Below are 12,220 nucleotides of genomic sequence, written 5' to 3' on the forward strand. Positions count from 1 at the left end.
ACATCCGTGCAATAGGGTCCAGGGCTTCCTGATCTCAGGGGAGCCTCTAGCCCTCCCCCAATAACCTCCGCCACCCAGGGACCTGCTTCCTCTTCTTGGCCTGTCTGTCCTCCAGTCCCATACCTGGTGCCGGACAGGGAGGCTGCCCCCACGCTTGTGCCATGTGACCTGGGCATGGGACTGCCCGGGCACCACGCAGTTCAGATCCAGGGTCTGCCCTTCGGCCACTTGTGAGGAGGAGGGCTCAATGCGGATGGGCTGAGTGCTGCCGGCAGCTGAGGATAAGATGGTCAGCGTTCACCCCTGTTCTCTGAAGCTGCCCCAGCCTGTCTTCTGCATCCCAGCCCAGCCTGGTGACCCCACTCACGGTAGGCTAAGTTGGCCCCCTGGGTCCCAGTTACTGTGACCGTGATGGAGGCCTCCATGCCATTGCTGGCCCGGCAGACGTACTGTCCCGCATCAGCAGGTGAGGCCTGGAAGATGTACAGGCGGGAGCCACGAACCTGGGCAGCCGTGGGCAGAGGTGTGAGACGGGGGCTTCCTGGAGGCCAGCAGATGCCCCACCCCTGTCCCCCCGATCTAGGAAGTGCCAGCCCCTCAGCCTAGGGGCCAGGATCCTACCACCCACTGTCCATGGCCCCGTCCCACATTCCTGGTGCCTTGTACCTGGTGACGGGCAGGGAGGCTGCCCCCACGCTTGTACCATGTGACCTGGGCATGGGCCTGCCCTGCCACCACACAGCTCAGATCCAGGGTCTGCCCCTCGGCCACTGTGGAGGATGAAGACTCGATCCTGACAGGTGGGACAGGTCCTGCCGCAGTGGGGATGGGAGTGAGAGTTGTAGATGCTCCTGAGATGAGAGGGCAGGGGTTGCCCACCCTGCAGCTAGCTCAGCCCAGGGTTCCAAGGCCAGGTCCAGGTTTTCAGGCATCTGGGGGCCTGGACTGGATGCCCTCAGCTCAGCAACCCTGATGGGAGGACCAGGGCATGGGCCACGCCTTGCAGAGGGGAGTGAGGAAGTGAGAGAGATGAGGGTAGTGGAGGCTTGGAGAGAGGAAGAGGAGGTGGGAGGGGACGCCTGAGGAGTCACGTGGCCAAGGCGAAGTGTGATGGGAAGGCGGTGGTTACTCCGACAGGTGGAGTCTGCCTGGGCAGGGCCCTGCAGCCAGCTCCAGTGTGGGCCTCCTGCCCCATCGGCAACAGGGGTCCCTTGGATCTCACCACCCTGGAGGGCTCTCTGCCTCCTCCAGCTTTCCATGTCACTGGGAGTCACTCACCAGGGATGACAGAGGCTTCGATGGTGACCAGGACTGAGGCCTCCAGGGGGCCGGAGGTGCCCACCACACGGCACACATACTCGCCTGAGTCGGCGGGGGTCACCTGGTGCAGTCGCAGCAGCGAGCCGTGGGTCTGTGTGCAAATGGGGTGGGTCGGGAGGGGGTTGAACAGTCCCATCCAGCCCCTCCAGCAAGGTGGTCCTGGGGGGCTGCCATACCTGGTGCCGGGCAGGGAGGCTGCCCCCACGCTTGTGCCACGTGACCTGGGCGTGGGCCTGCCCAGGCACCACGCAGTTCAGATCCAGGGTCTGCCCTTCAGCCACGTGTGAGGAGGAGGGCTCGATGCGGATGGGATGGGCGCTGCCAGGCACTGGACACAGAGGGGCTGCTCAGAGGCCTGAACTCTTGGGCTGTAACCTGTAGCCCCGGGGCAGAAGGCTCTGGGCGGTGACCAGGCCCTAGTGGGGACAGCCAACAGGTGGCCTCTCTGGGACTACGGCCACACCCTTCTGCCTCCACATGGCCAGCCGAATATGGCTTCTTCCCTTCTCAACCTCTAACCACAAGCTGGAGGCCCGTTGACCCACCCATGACTTCTTGATGATGAGCTCCTCTGGCCTGTAGGGAACCAGCAAGCTTTACTACCCAGGCTGTGCCCAACGATGCGGATGACAATGAGACACCTCCCTTCTACAGGGCGTCTTCCGTGTGCTCACAAGTACTTTCCATAGACACTGTCTCATTTAAACCACACCATGACCGGCCGGGCGCGGTGGCTCATGCCTGTAATCCCAGCACTTTGGGAGGCCGAGACGGGTGGATCACGAGGTCAGGAGATCGAGACCATCCTGGCTAACATGGTGAAACCCCGTCTCTACTAAAAAAAATACAAAAAATTAGCCGGCCTGGTGGCGGGCGTGCCTGTAGTCCCAGCTACTCGGAAGGCTGAGGCAGAAGAATGGTGTGAACCCAGAAGGTGGAGCTTGCAGTGAGCCGAGATTGTGCGCCACTGCACTCCAGCCTGGGTGACAGAGCGAGACTCCCTCTCAAAAAAAAAAAAAATAAATAAATAAATAAAAATAAAAATAAACCACACCATGACCAAGCAGGTGAGTGGTACTGCTCCATTTCGTAGATGAATCTGAGGCCCCAAAAGGTAAAAGCTAGTTCAAGGTTGCTAAGGGGCAGATCTGGGATTTGAACCAGTTCAGATGACTCCCAGCTTCGTGTTCAACCCGGACACTCTGCTGCTTCCTGACAAATTCTGAAACAGTCACTCACAGGGAGTCCAGGTAAGCTGGACCAGCCTTAACCTCCCTCCCGTCCACTCAACCCCCTCCTCTCTCTGAGCAGGCACCGAAGGGTCAAAGCCTGCCTGGAATGCCCCTCTGTCCTGGTCCCACTGAAGAAGCCACAGGCATCTTCCTTGGGAGCTTCTAGGGCTCAGCCCCAGCCCAGCCGCACCTGGCTCCTCACCTGGGGTGTAGCTGGGGCCAGAATGGGAGCCGTGGAGGACAGAGACAGTAATGGAGGCCTCCTTGGGGCCCGATCCATTCTCCACACGACACACATATTCTCCAGAATCAGCTGGTGAGACCTGGGGGAGCCGCAGACGGGAGCCGTGGACCTGGGTCAGGAGGAGCCAGAGGTACATGAGGACAGGGACGGGGGCTGTTGTCACCACTCCCTCAGCCTCAGTGATTCATTCAAACTCTCACTGGCTTTGCTTTGAGCCATCCCATGCTAGAAGCTGGCGGGGAGGGAGACGAGGCCTGGCTTCTGCTGGTGGAACGTGTAGGGCAGTGGGCTGCCTCCCCCGCCCTGCGTACAGGCCCCGCCTCCGCCACAGCCCCTGCACCCTGGGTCCCCTGCCATAGGCTCAGGGCCCACATACCTGAGTGTGGGGAGGCAGGCTACCCCCTCGCCTGTACCAGGTGACCTGGGCATGGGCTGACCCTGCCACCACACAGTTGAGGTCGAGCGTCTGCCCTTCTGTCACAGAAGGCGATGAGGACTCAATCTTCACGGGCGGTGGGCTGGCATCTGAGGCTGGGGCCAGAGGAGGGGTCAGCAGGCCCCAGGGGAGCCCTGGCTTGCCCTCCCCACCCCTCCATTCCCAGAGGGCCCGCACCTGAAAGGACAACCACTTGGATCCGGGCCTGGGCAGTGCCTGCGGGGCTGGTGGCCACGCAGAGGTAGAAGCCAGCGTCAGCAGTCGTGATGGCTGGGATGAGCAGTGTTGCGATGTCTGTGCGCTCCGACCGGGCCTGCCATGGGTGAGAAGGGTCAGCTGCCCCAGAGGCAGCTGGACAATGGCTGGCCAGGGGGACAGATGGGGCATAAAAGGGAGAGGCAGGTGCAGGGCCAATATTAGGGCCCAGTGGGGCATGAAGGAGGACAAATGCCAGGCAGCCAAGAAGACGGCAGGGGCTCCCTGCTGGGATGCAGGGGCAGGAGGCCACCGTCTTGGAGATGAAGGGAGCCACAGAGGAGGAGGTGGGGTGGGGCGTGGAGGGGGAGGGAAGGTGGCTGGCACTCTTTGCAGAGCCTGTGGGCCTCCTCCTCCCGGGTGGGCCCATCTCCTCACCTGTGGTGGGAGGCTGCCCCCTTCCTTCCTCCAGGTGATGGTGGCACTGGGCACGCCTGCAGCCCTGCAGTACAGCCTGACGGTGCGGCCTTCGTGGACCTGGGTCCTCTCTGGGCTCACTTGGACTCTGGGCCCACCGCCCCCTGCAGACAAGAGTCCCGTGAGGACGCGCCCTTGGCTGAGCACACTCCCGGCCCCCACCCTGAGCCTGGCCTCTCACCATGCACGTGGAGCACAGCCCTGGCCACCTGCTGCCCAGCGCTGTTGTGGGCTCGGCACAAGTACTGGGCCTGATCCGTGGGCTCGACGGCTGGCAGGCGCAGGATGCCGCCGTGGATTTGTGCCTTCGCAGGGAGCTGGCCGCCGGGGCCCCCTGACGAGTAGACGCGGGGTCAGCACCCACCAAGCCTGCTCAGAGTCCTGCCCCTCCCCTCCCACACCCAGGAGAGTCAGGCCCTGAATGTCATTCCCATCATGGCCTCACCTGTCCACTCGAGGGTGGGCGTGGGGCTCCCTGTGGCGCTGCAGCGGAACTCCGCCAGTTGCCCGGGCTGCACTGTGAGCTGTGGCGGGTGGATGGAGACCACGGGGGCGGACGAGGTGCCCGAGGCTGATGAGAGAGGAAAAGGAACATGCAGTCAGGGTGGGGAGTGTCGTCTGACAAACACAACAGTCCTGCTGCCGCTCTGCTTCCAGGCTAGCGCTCCACGGCCATCTGTGCATACAGGAGCCAGAGGGAGCTTTGGAAATGTCAACAGGACCTTGTGACCTCCCACCTTGAGACCTGTCCATGACTCCCTGTTGCTTTTAGAATAAAATCCAAAATTCCTGCCCTGATCCACCACATACTCCATGCTCTCCCGTCTGCCCACACCCATCCTCCCTCCCACAGCCCCAGCCATGTGGTCTCTGCCGTTCCTCAAACACAGCAACGTGCTCCTGCCTCAAGGCCTTGCCATGTGCTGCTCCCTCTGCCAAGAACACTCTGCCAACTCTCTAAGTCGCTCAATGCCTACCTTTCCTTCAGGTCTCAGCTTAGGTGTCACCTCCTCAGAGAGGCCCTCCTTGACTGCCCTGAATAGAGTAGCCCCTGCCTCTCCCACGTTGTTTTATTTTATTTATTTTTTCTGAGACGGATTCTCGCTCTGTCACCCAGGCTGGAGTGCAGCAGCGCGATCTTGGCTCACTGCAACCTCTGCCTCCCGGGTTCAAGCGATTCTCCTGCCTCAGCATCCTGAGTAGCTGGGATTATAGGCACCTGCCACCACACTCAGCTAGTTTTTGTATTTTTAGTAGAGACAGGGTTTCACCATGTTGGCCAGGCTGGTCTGGAACTCCTGACCTCAAGTGATCCACCTGCCTCAGCCTCCCAAAGTGCTGGGCTTACAGGTGTGAGCCACCACACCTGGCCTTCTCCTACCTCGTTTCTTGCTTTCGCATCATTCCTAGCCTGGCACTCATCGCCATGTGTAGTTATCTTGCTTGTTCATTTATTCCCATGCTTATGGTCTCCCTGCCTAGAACGTGTACTTCAGGAGGACCGAGATACTGTACATGCTTCTCTCCCCTGCTTCTGCAGAGCCTAGACCAGGCCCAGGCATACAGCAGGTGCTCAGAAATGATCAGCAGAATGAAGTAATGCTGTGCTAATCCTGGTGGGCATGGGGGGAGAGCTGGGGTGGGAGAATCAGGTATAGATGGGAGGTGTACCCTGCACGTGTAGAGTGGCTGTGCCCTGGTCCATGGCAAACATGTTGGAGCCAGTGCACACGTAGGTGCCCGCATCACTCAGCTGGACATTGCGAATGGTCAGGATGCCGTTGAAATCCATGGCTCGGGTGGGCAGTTTCCCATTGTGCAGGCGGGTCCACACCAGGGTATAGGCTGGGGACTGCAGGGCAAGGTGAAAGGGGGTCATGGGTGGGGCTCAGAGACCCCAGAAGACAGGCTTCCTCCATCCCCACTCCCTGACCTGCACACCTTGCTTTTGGCTGTGCAGATGAAGGTGACGTCAGCTCCGGGGCGCACGCTCTGGCTCCGCTGCTCCTCCACTGTCACTGTGATGGGCTTGCTTGGAGCCTCTGCGGGGACAGGAAGCCCTCCCCCGTGAGCCGGTGCTGGCTAGGCCCTGGTCCTGTGGCCACTTTGTCTTTCTCCAAAACCTCCAGGCATCACTTCCTTCCTGGTCCAGCCTAGCTCATTCTACCCCCGGCGCCTCCCTCCCCCATTCTGGCTGAACCCCACCATCCCCGCCCTCCTCGCCAGCACAGAGTGGCCACGGGATGTGGTTGGGGAACATTACACCATAGGTCCACTTGGCTCCAGTTCCTGATCACAGACCACAGTGAGCTCCTGACACATCACACTTCACTCCAACTGGGTTTCTCCGTCTGGTTTGAGTTTCTATCCCCCAGAAACAACTATTTCACACCTCCTCCCATCTCCTCCAGCCTCTCCAACCACGCTTCCACTTTCTTAGCTAGTGGCGCTGACACACACTTATTGAGAAAATCAAAACGACTAGTCAAGGGTTTTCCTAGCCTCTCAAAGCTACCAGCTCTCTAGGTACGGGTCCCTGAAGGACAGGCCCCTTCTCCTGCCCCCCACCCCATCCCACCACTGCGCCTGAGTGCCACTCCTCCCCATGGCTTCTCCCGCCCTCGCGACGTCAGCGTCTCCTCCTTCTCATGCGATCACTTCGGTCCAGAGTGCATTCTAGGATTTCCCATTTCTGAAAACTCTCCCTTGACCTCATGCTCTCGCAGCCAGTGACCCATTTCCTGGCCTCCCTTCAGAGCCAAGACTCTTGCGGGAGTTGTCCACACTCGCCGCCTTCCCACCCATGCGTCGCCTCCTTCCAATCTGGTTTCTATCCCTTCTCTCCACTGAAAACCGCTCTTGTCAAAGCACGACCTCCAAGGGCTATTTCTCTGCCCTTATGTGACTTCCCAGCGGGGAGGCTGCCCTGGAAGCCCTTTTCCCTTTGATTCCCGTGATGCCCCCTGTCTCCTCCCGCCTCATGGCTACACTCTCTCAGGCTCTTCCTCCCCTTCCTCTTCCATTTGATGTGTTCACACTGGAGCTCCTCGGGACTCTGGGCTGGGGCCCTGTACTCGGGCGACACCCTCCCTTGAACACCATCCCTGTGCCAACAGCAACCAGACTCATTTCTCTGGCTGGGGCCTCTTACCGGAGTTCAGACTCACACACCCAAACGCCTGCCTGGGGGACTCAATGAGATGTCTTCCCAAACGTCTCAGACTCTAACACGTCCAAAGCAAACCTGTGATTCTCTCTGACCTGTTTGTAGCCTGTGCTGCTGGTGGCCTAGCCACGCTCCGTCCCTGTGCCCACCTGCCTGACTTCTGCCAGCCACTGCACTTCTTTGCATTGAGGGCTTTCTCAGGCCACTGGAGCCCACAGTGCACACCCATGGGTGGGAGAGACGTGCAGGGGACTTGATGCTCCCAGAATAGGTCTCAGTCAATGACTGACAGGAGCTGACCTGGACATACTGCAGCTCCCTGGACCCCAGGGCAGGGTGACTTTGAGGTGCGTGTTTTACACTGGCTCCCTTTAAAAGCTTCCTCAGTTGTACTAAGCAACAACTGCTAATGGTGGCAATCTGCTTGATGACACAGCCTTTATGGATGCCCTCCCATCCCTGTCTCACTTTTCCCTGGACGCCAGGGCAGGGTGACTCTGAGGTGCATTATTATTTTTTTAAGACAGAGTCTTGCTCTGTTGCCCAGGCTGGAATGCGGTGGCACAATCTTGGCTCACTGCAACCTCCACCTCCCAGGTTCAAGCAATTCTCCTGCCTCAGTTCTCCCGAGTAGCTGGGATTATAGGTATGTACCACCATGCCCAGCTAATTTTTTCATTTGTACTAGAGACGGGGTTTTACCATGTTGGCCAGGCTGGTCTCGAACTCCTGACCTCGTGATCTGCCCAACTCGGCCTCCCAAAAGTGCTGGGATTATAGGCATGAGCCACCGCACCCTGCCCACCATTTTCTTTTGCCCTCACTGATCAGTCAAGTCCTGCCAATCCTACCTCCAAAATGAGTCTTGATTCTGCCACCTCTCCTCATCTCCATGGCCGCTGACTTTGTCCAGGCAACCACTGGCCCCTCCCAGCAGGTGAATGTACCATCTGCCTGAATCTGCAGCCTGCAGCCCAGCCCAAGACAGGCAGTCTTGGTTACAGGGGGCATAGGGACTCACCAGTGACTAGCAGCTCTGCCCGGCTGGTATTGGATTGGTGGAGATTACGGCAGGTACAAATGTAGACCCCGGCATCCGAGGGCTGGACGCTGGGGAAGTGGAGCTCGGAGCCTGGTGGGGAGGAGACAGGAGCTTGTTGGCGCAGATACACTCTTTCTCACATCCAGCCCCATGTGCAAGGACAGGACCCCACTAGGGCAGGGACAGGCCCCTGCCTCCCCTCCCACTGGGATGGCTCTTGGGGCTGAGCAGCCTAGGGCCATGGGTACCTTGATGTCGCTGCTGGGTGCTGCTGGGCACAGGCCGCCCATCCTCACGGGACCAATAGAAGTAGTGGGGTGGGCTCCCACTGACCTGGCACCGCAGGGAGTGGGAGCCACCTTGGGGCACTATGCTTCGAGCAGGATGGACTTCGACCACCAGTGGGGCTTGGTTTGCTGGGGGTGGGGGCCGGGACAGGAGGGGCCTTTCAGCATTGTCTTCGGTATCTCTGCTCTCCCAAAAGCTGGGGTACCCCACCCTCAGCCCTGTGCCCCAGACCCAGTATCCCCCAAATTCCCAGGGCTCCCTGCCTTGCCCATCGTTCCCATCCTGGGCCATGGTCCCACTTACTCTCTGGCAGGCACCGGCCCCCTTGCACACTGGGGTTACCCACGTAACCTGGGGCACACCTGTAAGGGGGAACAAGGGCCGGCAATGTCAGGCCTCAAGGGCCCCAGTGCCTCAATGGTGGACTTGGGGAGCCAGAAGCTCAGCAGGCCGCCCAATGTCAGGTGAGGAGGCTCAGAGCTCTGGAAGCACTTTGGGGACCAGACAGGCTGCAACAAAGGGCGCTGGTGAACTGAGAAAGGGGAGTGTAAGGGAGTGTTAGCAGGTTGGGTGATGAGGGAGGTAAGGTCTTTATTCTCCAGAGAAATTCATTCAGCAAATGTCCATTTTTTCTTTTTTGAGACAGATTCTCGCTCTGTCACCCAGGCTCAAGTGCAGTGGCGCGATCTCGGCTAACTGCAAGCCCCACCTCCCAGGTTCACACCATTCTCCTGCCTCAGCCTCCCGATCAGCTGGGACTGCAGGGGTGCGCCACCACGCCCAGCTAATTTTTTGTATTTTTAGTAGAGGCAGGGTTTCACTGTGCTAGCCAGGATGGTCTCAATCTCCTGACCTCATGATCCGCCCACCTCAGCCTCCCAAAGTGCTGGGATTATAGGCGTGAGCCACCACAACTGGCCAGCAAACGTCCATTAAGCAATGACTGTGTGCCAGGCATGTGCTACAGGTGTTGGAAATACAACAGTGAACATGATGAAGTCCCTGGTCTGTGGGACTTACTAGTTGGGAACCCAACATGGAAATTCTATGTGAAAATGAGAGTGCAGGAAGCGTCTCAGGGCTGTGTGGGTGCAGAGGAGGGCACTGGCCCAGCCTGGAGAGCCAGGGAGGCTTCCAAGAAGATGGGACTTCTCGTATTACCTCAGAGCAGGCTGTACTCTTCTTTCAGATAACTTATCATGGTTTGTAAACATACATTTGCACAATCACATTTTCCCTGTCTGATCTCCCATTAGGGCTGATCTCTTATTAGGTGGCAGACTCCGTAAGGGCTGGGGTGGAATCTGTTCTGTTCACTCCATTCTCTCCAACACCTCAGCACACAGCGTGGTGCACAGGAGCTGCTTGATAAAGATTTGCTGAATGAGTGAATGAAGCTGGGTCTGAAGGCTAAGTGGAAGTTAGCCGGGAACGGATGGTTTAGGGGTGAAGACTGTTTCATGCAGAGGGAACAGCATAAGCAAGTCCTGAACATCAAGAATTCAAAAAGTGTCCGGGCGTGGTGGCTCACGCCTGTAATCCCAGCACTTTGAGAGGCTGAGGCAGGAGGACGGCTTGAGCTCAGGAGTTTAAGACCAGCCTGGGCAACACAGTGAGACCCTGTCTCAGTTGAAAAAAAAAAAAGAAAAGAAAAAGAATTAAAAAAGTTAAGCCCAGCTAAAGTACAGAGTTGGGTGTCAGAAGTGGGATGAGGCTGCTACAGTAAAGCTGCCTAAGGAGGTTGGGCTTGTCCCAAGGGCAATGTGGCGTCTTAGAAGGGTTTGGGGCAGGGAAGGAGCATAATCCTAGAAGAGACTTTTCTGAGCAACACCCTTTAAGGCTCTCACTTGGGAGTCCACCATTTGTCCTCCACCCTTCCCCTACTTCTGTTTACAAACTTACTGCTCACAGTACTGGCCAGTGTAGCCGGGTTCGCAGGCCGTGCAGCGGTACCCACCGGCTCCCAGGCTCTCACAGGTGCGGGAAAACCTGGGATCGGGGAGGCAAAGGTCAGGTCATGGGAAGCCCACTTTCCATCTTGCTCCCTTCACTTCTGCCCCAAAAGCCAATGCAATGCCTTCCATTCATTCCCCCATGGAAGTGTGTCCTTGGGCCTTGAGCTAGGGTACCCACATGTTCTCTGGGTTGGTCAGCGGGCAGGCACAGGGCTGGCAGTCCTCAGGCGTCCCGGCTGTGGCATCTCCATAGTAGCCAGGAGCACAAAGCTCACAGAACTCCCCTGCGGCGTTGTGCTGGCATTGCTGCAGGGCGCAAGGGGGGCGGGCACCAGCCATTAGGCCAAATTTGCCAGAAGCCTTTCAGGGTTGTAATCCCTTGATCTAGAAATTCCAAATTTGTGAACTCATCTTAAAGAAAGAATCATGGAAGGGCACACAGATTTCATCATAAGGACACTCATCTCCGTGGTGTTTATAAAAAGCAAAATGGGCTGGGCACAGTGGCTCATGCCTGTAATCCCAGCACTCTGGGAGGCCGAGGTGGGTGGATCACCTGAGGTCAGGAGTTCAAGGCCAACTGGCCAACATGGTGAAACCCCGTCTCTACTAACAAATACGAAAATTAGCTGGGTGGGGTGGTGTGCGTCTATAGTCCCAGCTACTCGGGAGGTTGAGGCAGGAGAGTTGCTTGAATCCAGGAGGTGGAGGTTGGAGTGAGCTGAGATTGCACCACTGCACTCCAGCCTGGGCAACAGAGCAAGACTCTGTCTCAAAAAAAAAAAAAAAAGCTAGAAACAAACCTAAACATCCATGAATAGGGAATTGGATAAATTAAAAAGTACATCCATCCAAATAGCTGTCAAAAAGGGTGATGCTAATTCTATTTTCTCCCTAAGTACCTGTGATAGCAAAGGAAAGGTATACACTCAGGTATCTGGGGGCAGAGCATTAAAAATGTGTATTGTCAGCCAGACACAGTGGCTCACGCCTGTAATCCCAGCACTTTGGGAGGCCGAGGTGGGTGGATCACCTGAGATCAGGAGTTCGAGACCAGCCTGCCAACAGGGTGAAACCCCATCTCTACTAAAAATACAAAAATTCACCAGGCAGGGTGGCAGGTGTCTGTAATCCCAGCTACTCAGGAGGCTGAGGCAGGAGAATGGCATGAACCTGGGAGGCGGAGCTTGCAGTGAGCCGAGATTGTGCCATTGCACTCCAGCCTGGGTGACAAGAGCGAGACTCTGTCTCAAAAAAAAAAAAAAGAAAATACGTGCATCCTCATAAAAACATGTGGGTTACAGATTCTCCTTCAAAGAGATTCACGTTTGTTGTATCAACATAGGGTGTTCCTTGCTCCAAGTTTAGGTTATGGCTGTCAACCACCTGCCCCTTCACCATGTACCCTGGGGAGCTATATACATGCTACTCTAAAAAGTCGAGGTATAAAAAATGTATGTAATGAGGCCAGGCGCAGTGGCTCACATCTGTAGTCCCAGCTACTCGGGAGGCTGAGGCATGAGAATTACTTGAACCCAGGAGGCAGAGGTTACGGTGAGCCAATATTAGGTCACTGCACTCCAGCCCGGACAACAGAACGAGACTGAGACCCTGTCTCAAAAAAGAAAAAAAAAAGTAAAAAGGCCAGGTGTGGTGGCTCACGCCTGTAATCCCAGCACTTTGAGAGGCCAAGGCAGGTGGATTGCTTGAGCTCAGGAGTTTAAGACCTTCTGAGCAACAAAGTGAGACCCCATCTCTATTAGATAAAACTTTTTTTTTAAGAAAAAGAAAAAAATAGTAAAGAACCAAAGTTTTCTTTACACGGAAGGATGTTATTCCACAGCTCTGGCCACCCCACCATCCCC

At 57.1% G+C, this 12,220-nt stretch overlaps 1 protein-coding gene across 1 annotated transcript in view; it reads right to left on the bottom strand.

The window, feature by feature from the left end:
- Nucleotides 1-12,220, bottom strand: part of HSPG2 (heparan sulfate proteoglycan 2) — a 113,333-nt gene that overhangs the window by 28,943 nt on the left and 72,170 nt on the right. The window contains exons 38-55 of the mRNA XM_032759223.2: nt 10,534-10,661; nt 10,303-10,389; nt 8,704-8,762; nt 8,361-8,528; nt 8,092-8,202; nt 5,846-5,946; nt 5,576-5,756; nt 4,350-4,475; nt 4,086-4,238; nt 3,866-4,008; nt 3,410-3,545; nt 3,173-3,327; nt 2,755-2,905; nt 1,497-1,648; nt 1,279-1,411; nt 667-812; nt 368-503; nt 124-275 (exon numbers count right to left, since the gene is read on the bottom strand). Of these exons, the coding sequence (XP_032615114.2) occupies nt 124-275; nt 368-503; nt 667-812; nt 1,279-1,411; nt 1,497-1,648; nt 2,755-2,905; nt 3,173-3,327; nt 3,410-3,545; nt 3,866-4,008; nt 4,086-4,238; nt 4,350-4,475; nt 5,576-5,756; nt 5,846-5,946; nt 8,092-8,202; nt 8,361-8,528; nt 8,704-8,762; nt 10,303-10,389; nt 10,534-10,661 (2,418 nt within the window). The remainder of the gene's footprint in view (nt 1-123; nt 276-367; nt 504-666; nt 813-1,278; nt 1,412-1,496; nt 1,649-2,754; nt 2,906-3,172; nt 3,328-3,409; nt 3,546-3,865; nt 4,009-4,085; nt 4,239-4,349; nt 4,476-5,575; nt 5,757-5,845; nt 5,947-8,091; nt 8,203-8,360; nt 8,529-8,703; nt 8,763-10,302; nt 10,390-10,533; nt 10,662-12,220) is intronic.

The sequence above is a fragment of the Hylobates moloch genome, unplaced genomic scaffold (genome assembly GCF_009828535.3).
Source record: "Hylobates moloch isolate HMO894 unplaced genomic scaffold, HMol_V3 SCAFFOLD_9, whole genome shotgun sequence".
In the NCBI taxonomy this organism is placed as follows: Eukaryota; Metazoa; Chordata; class Mammalia; order Primates; family Hylobatidae; genus Hylobates; species Hylobates moloch.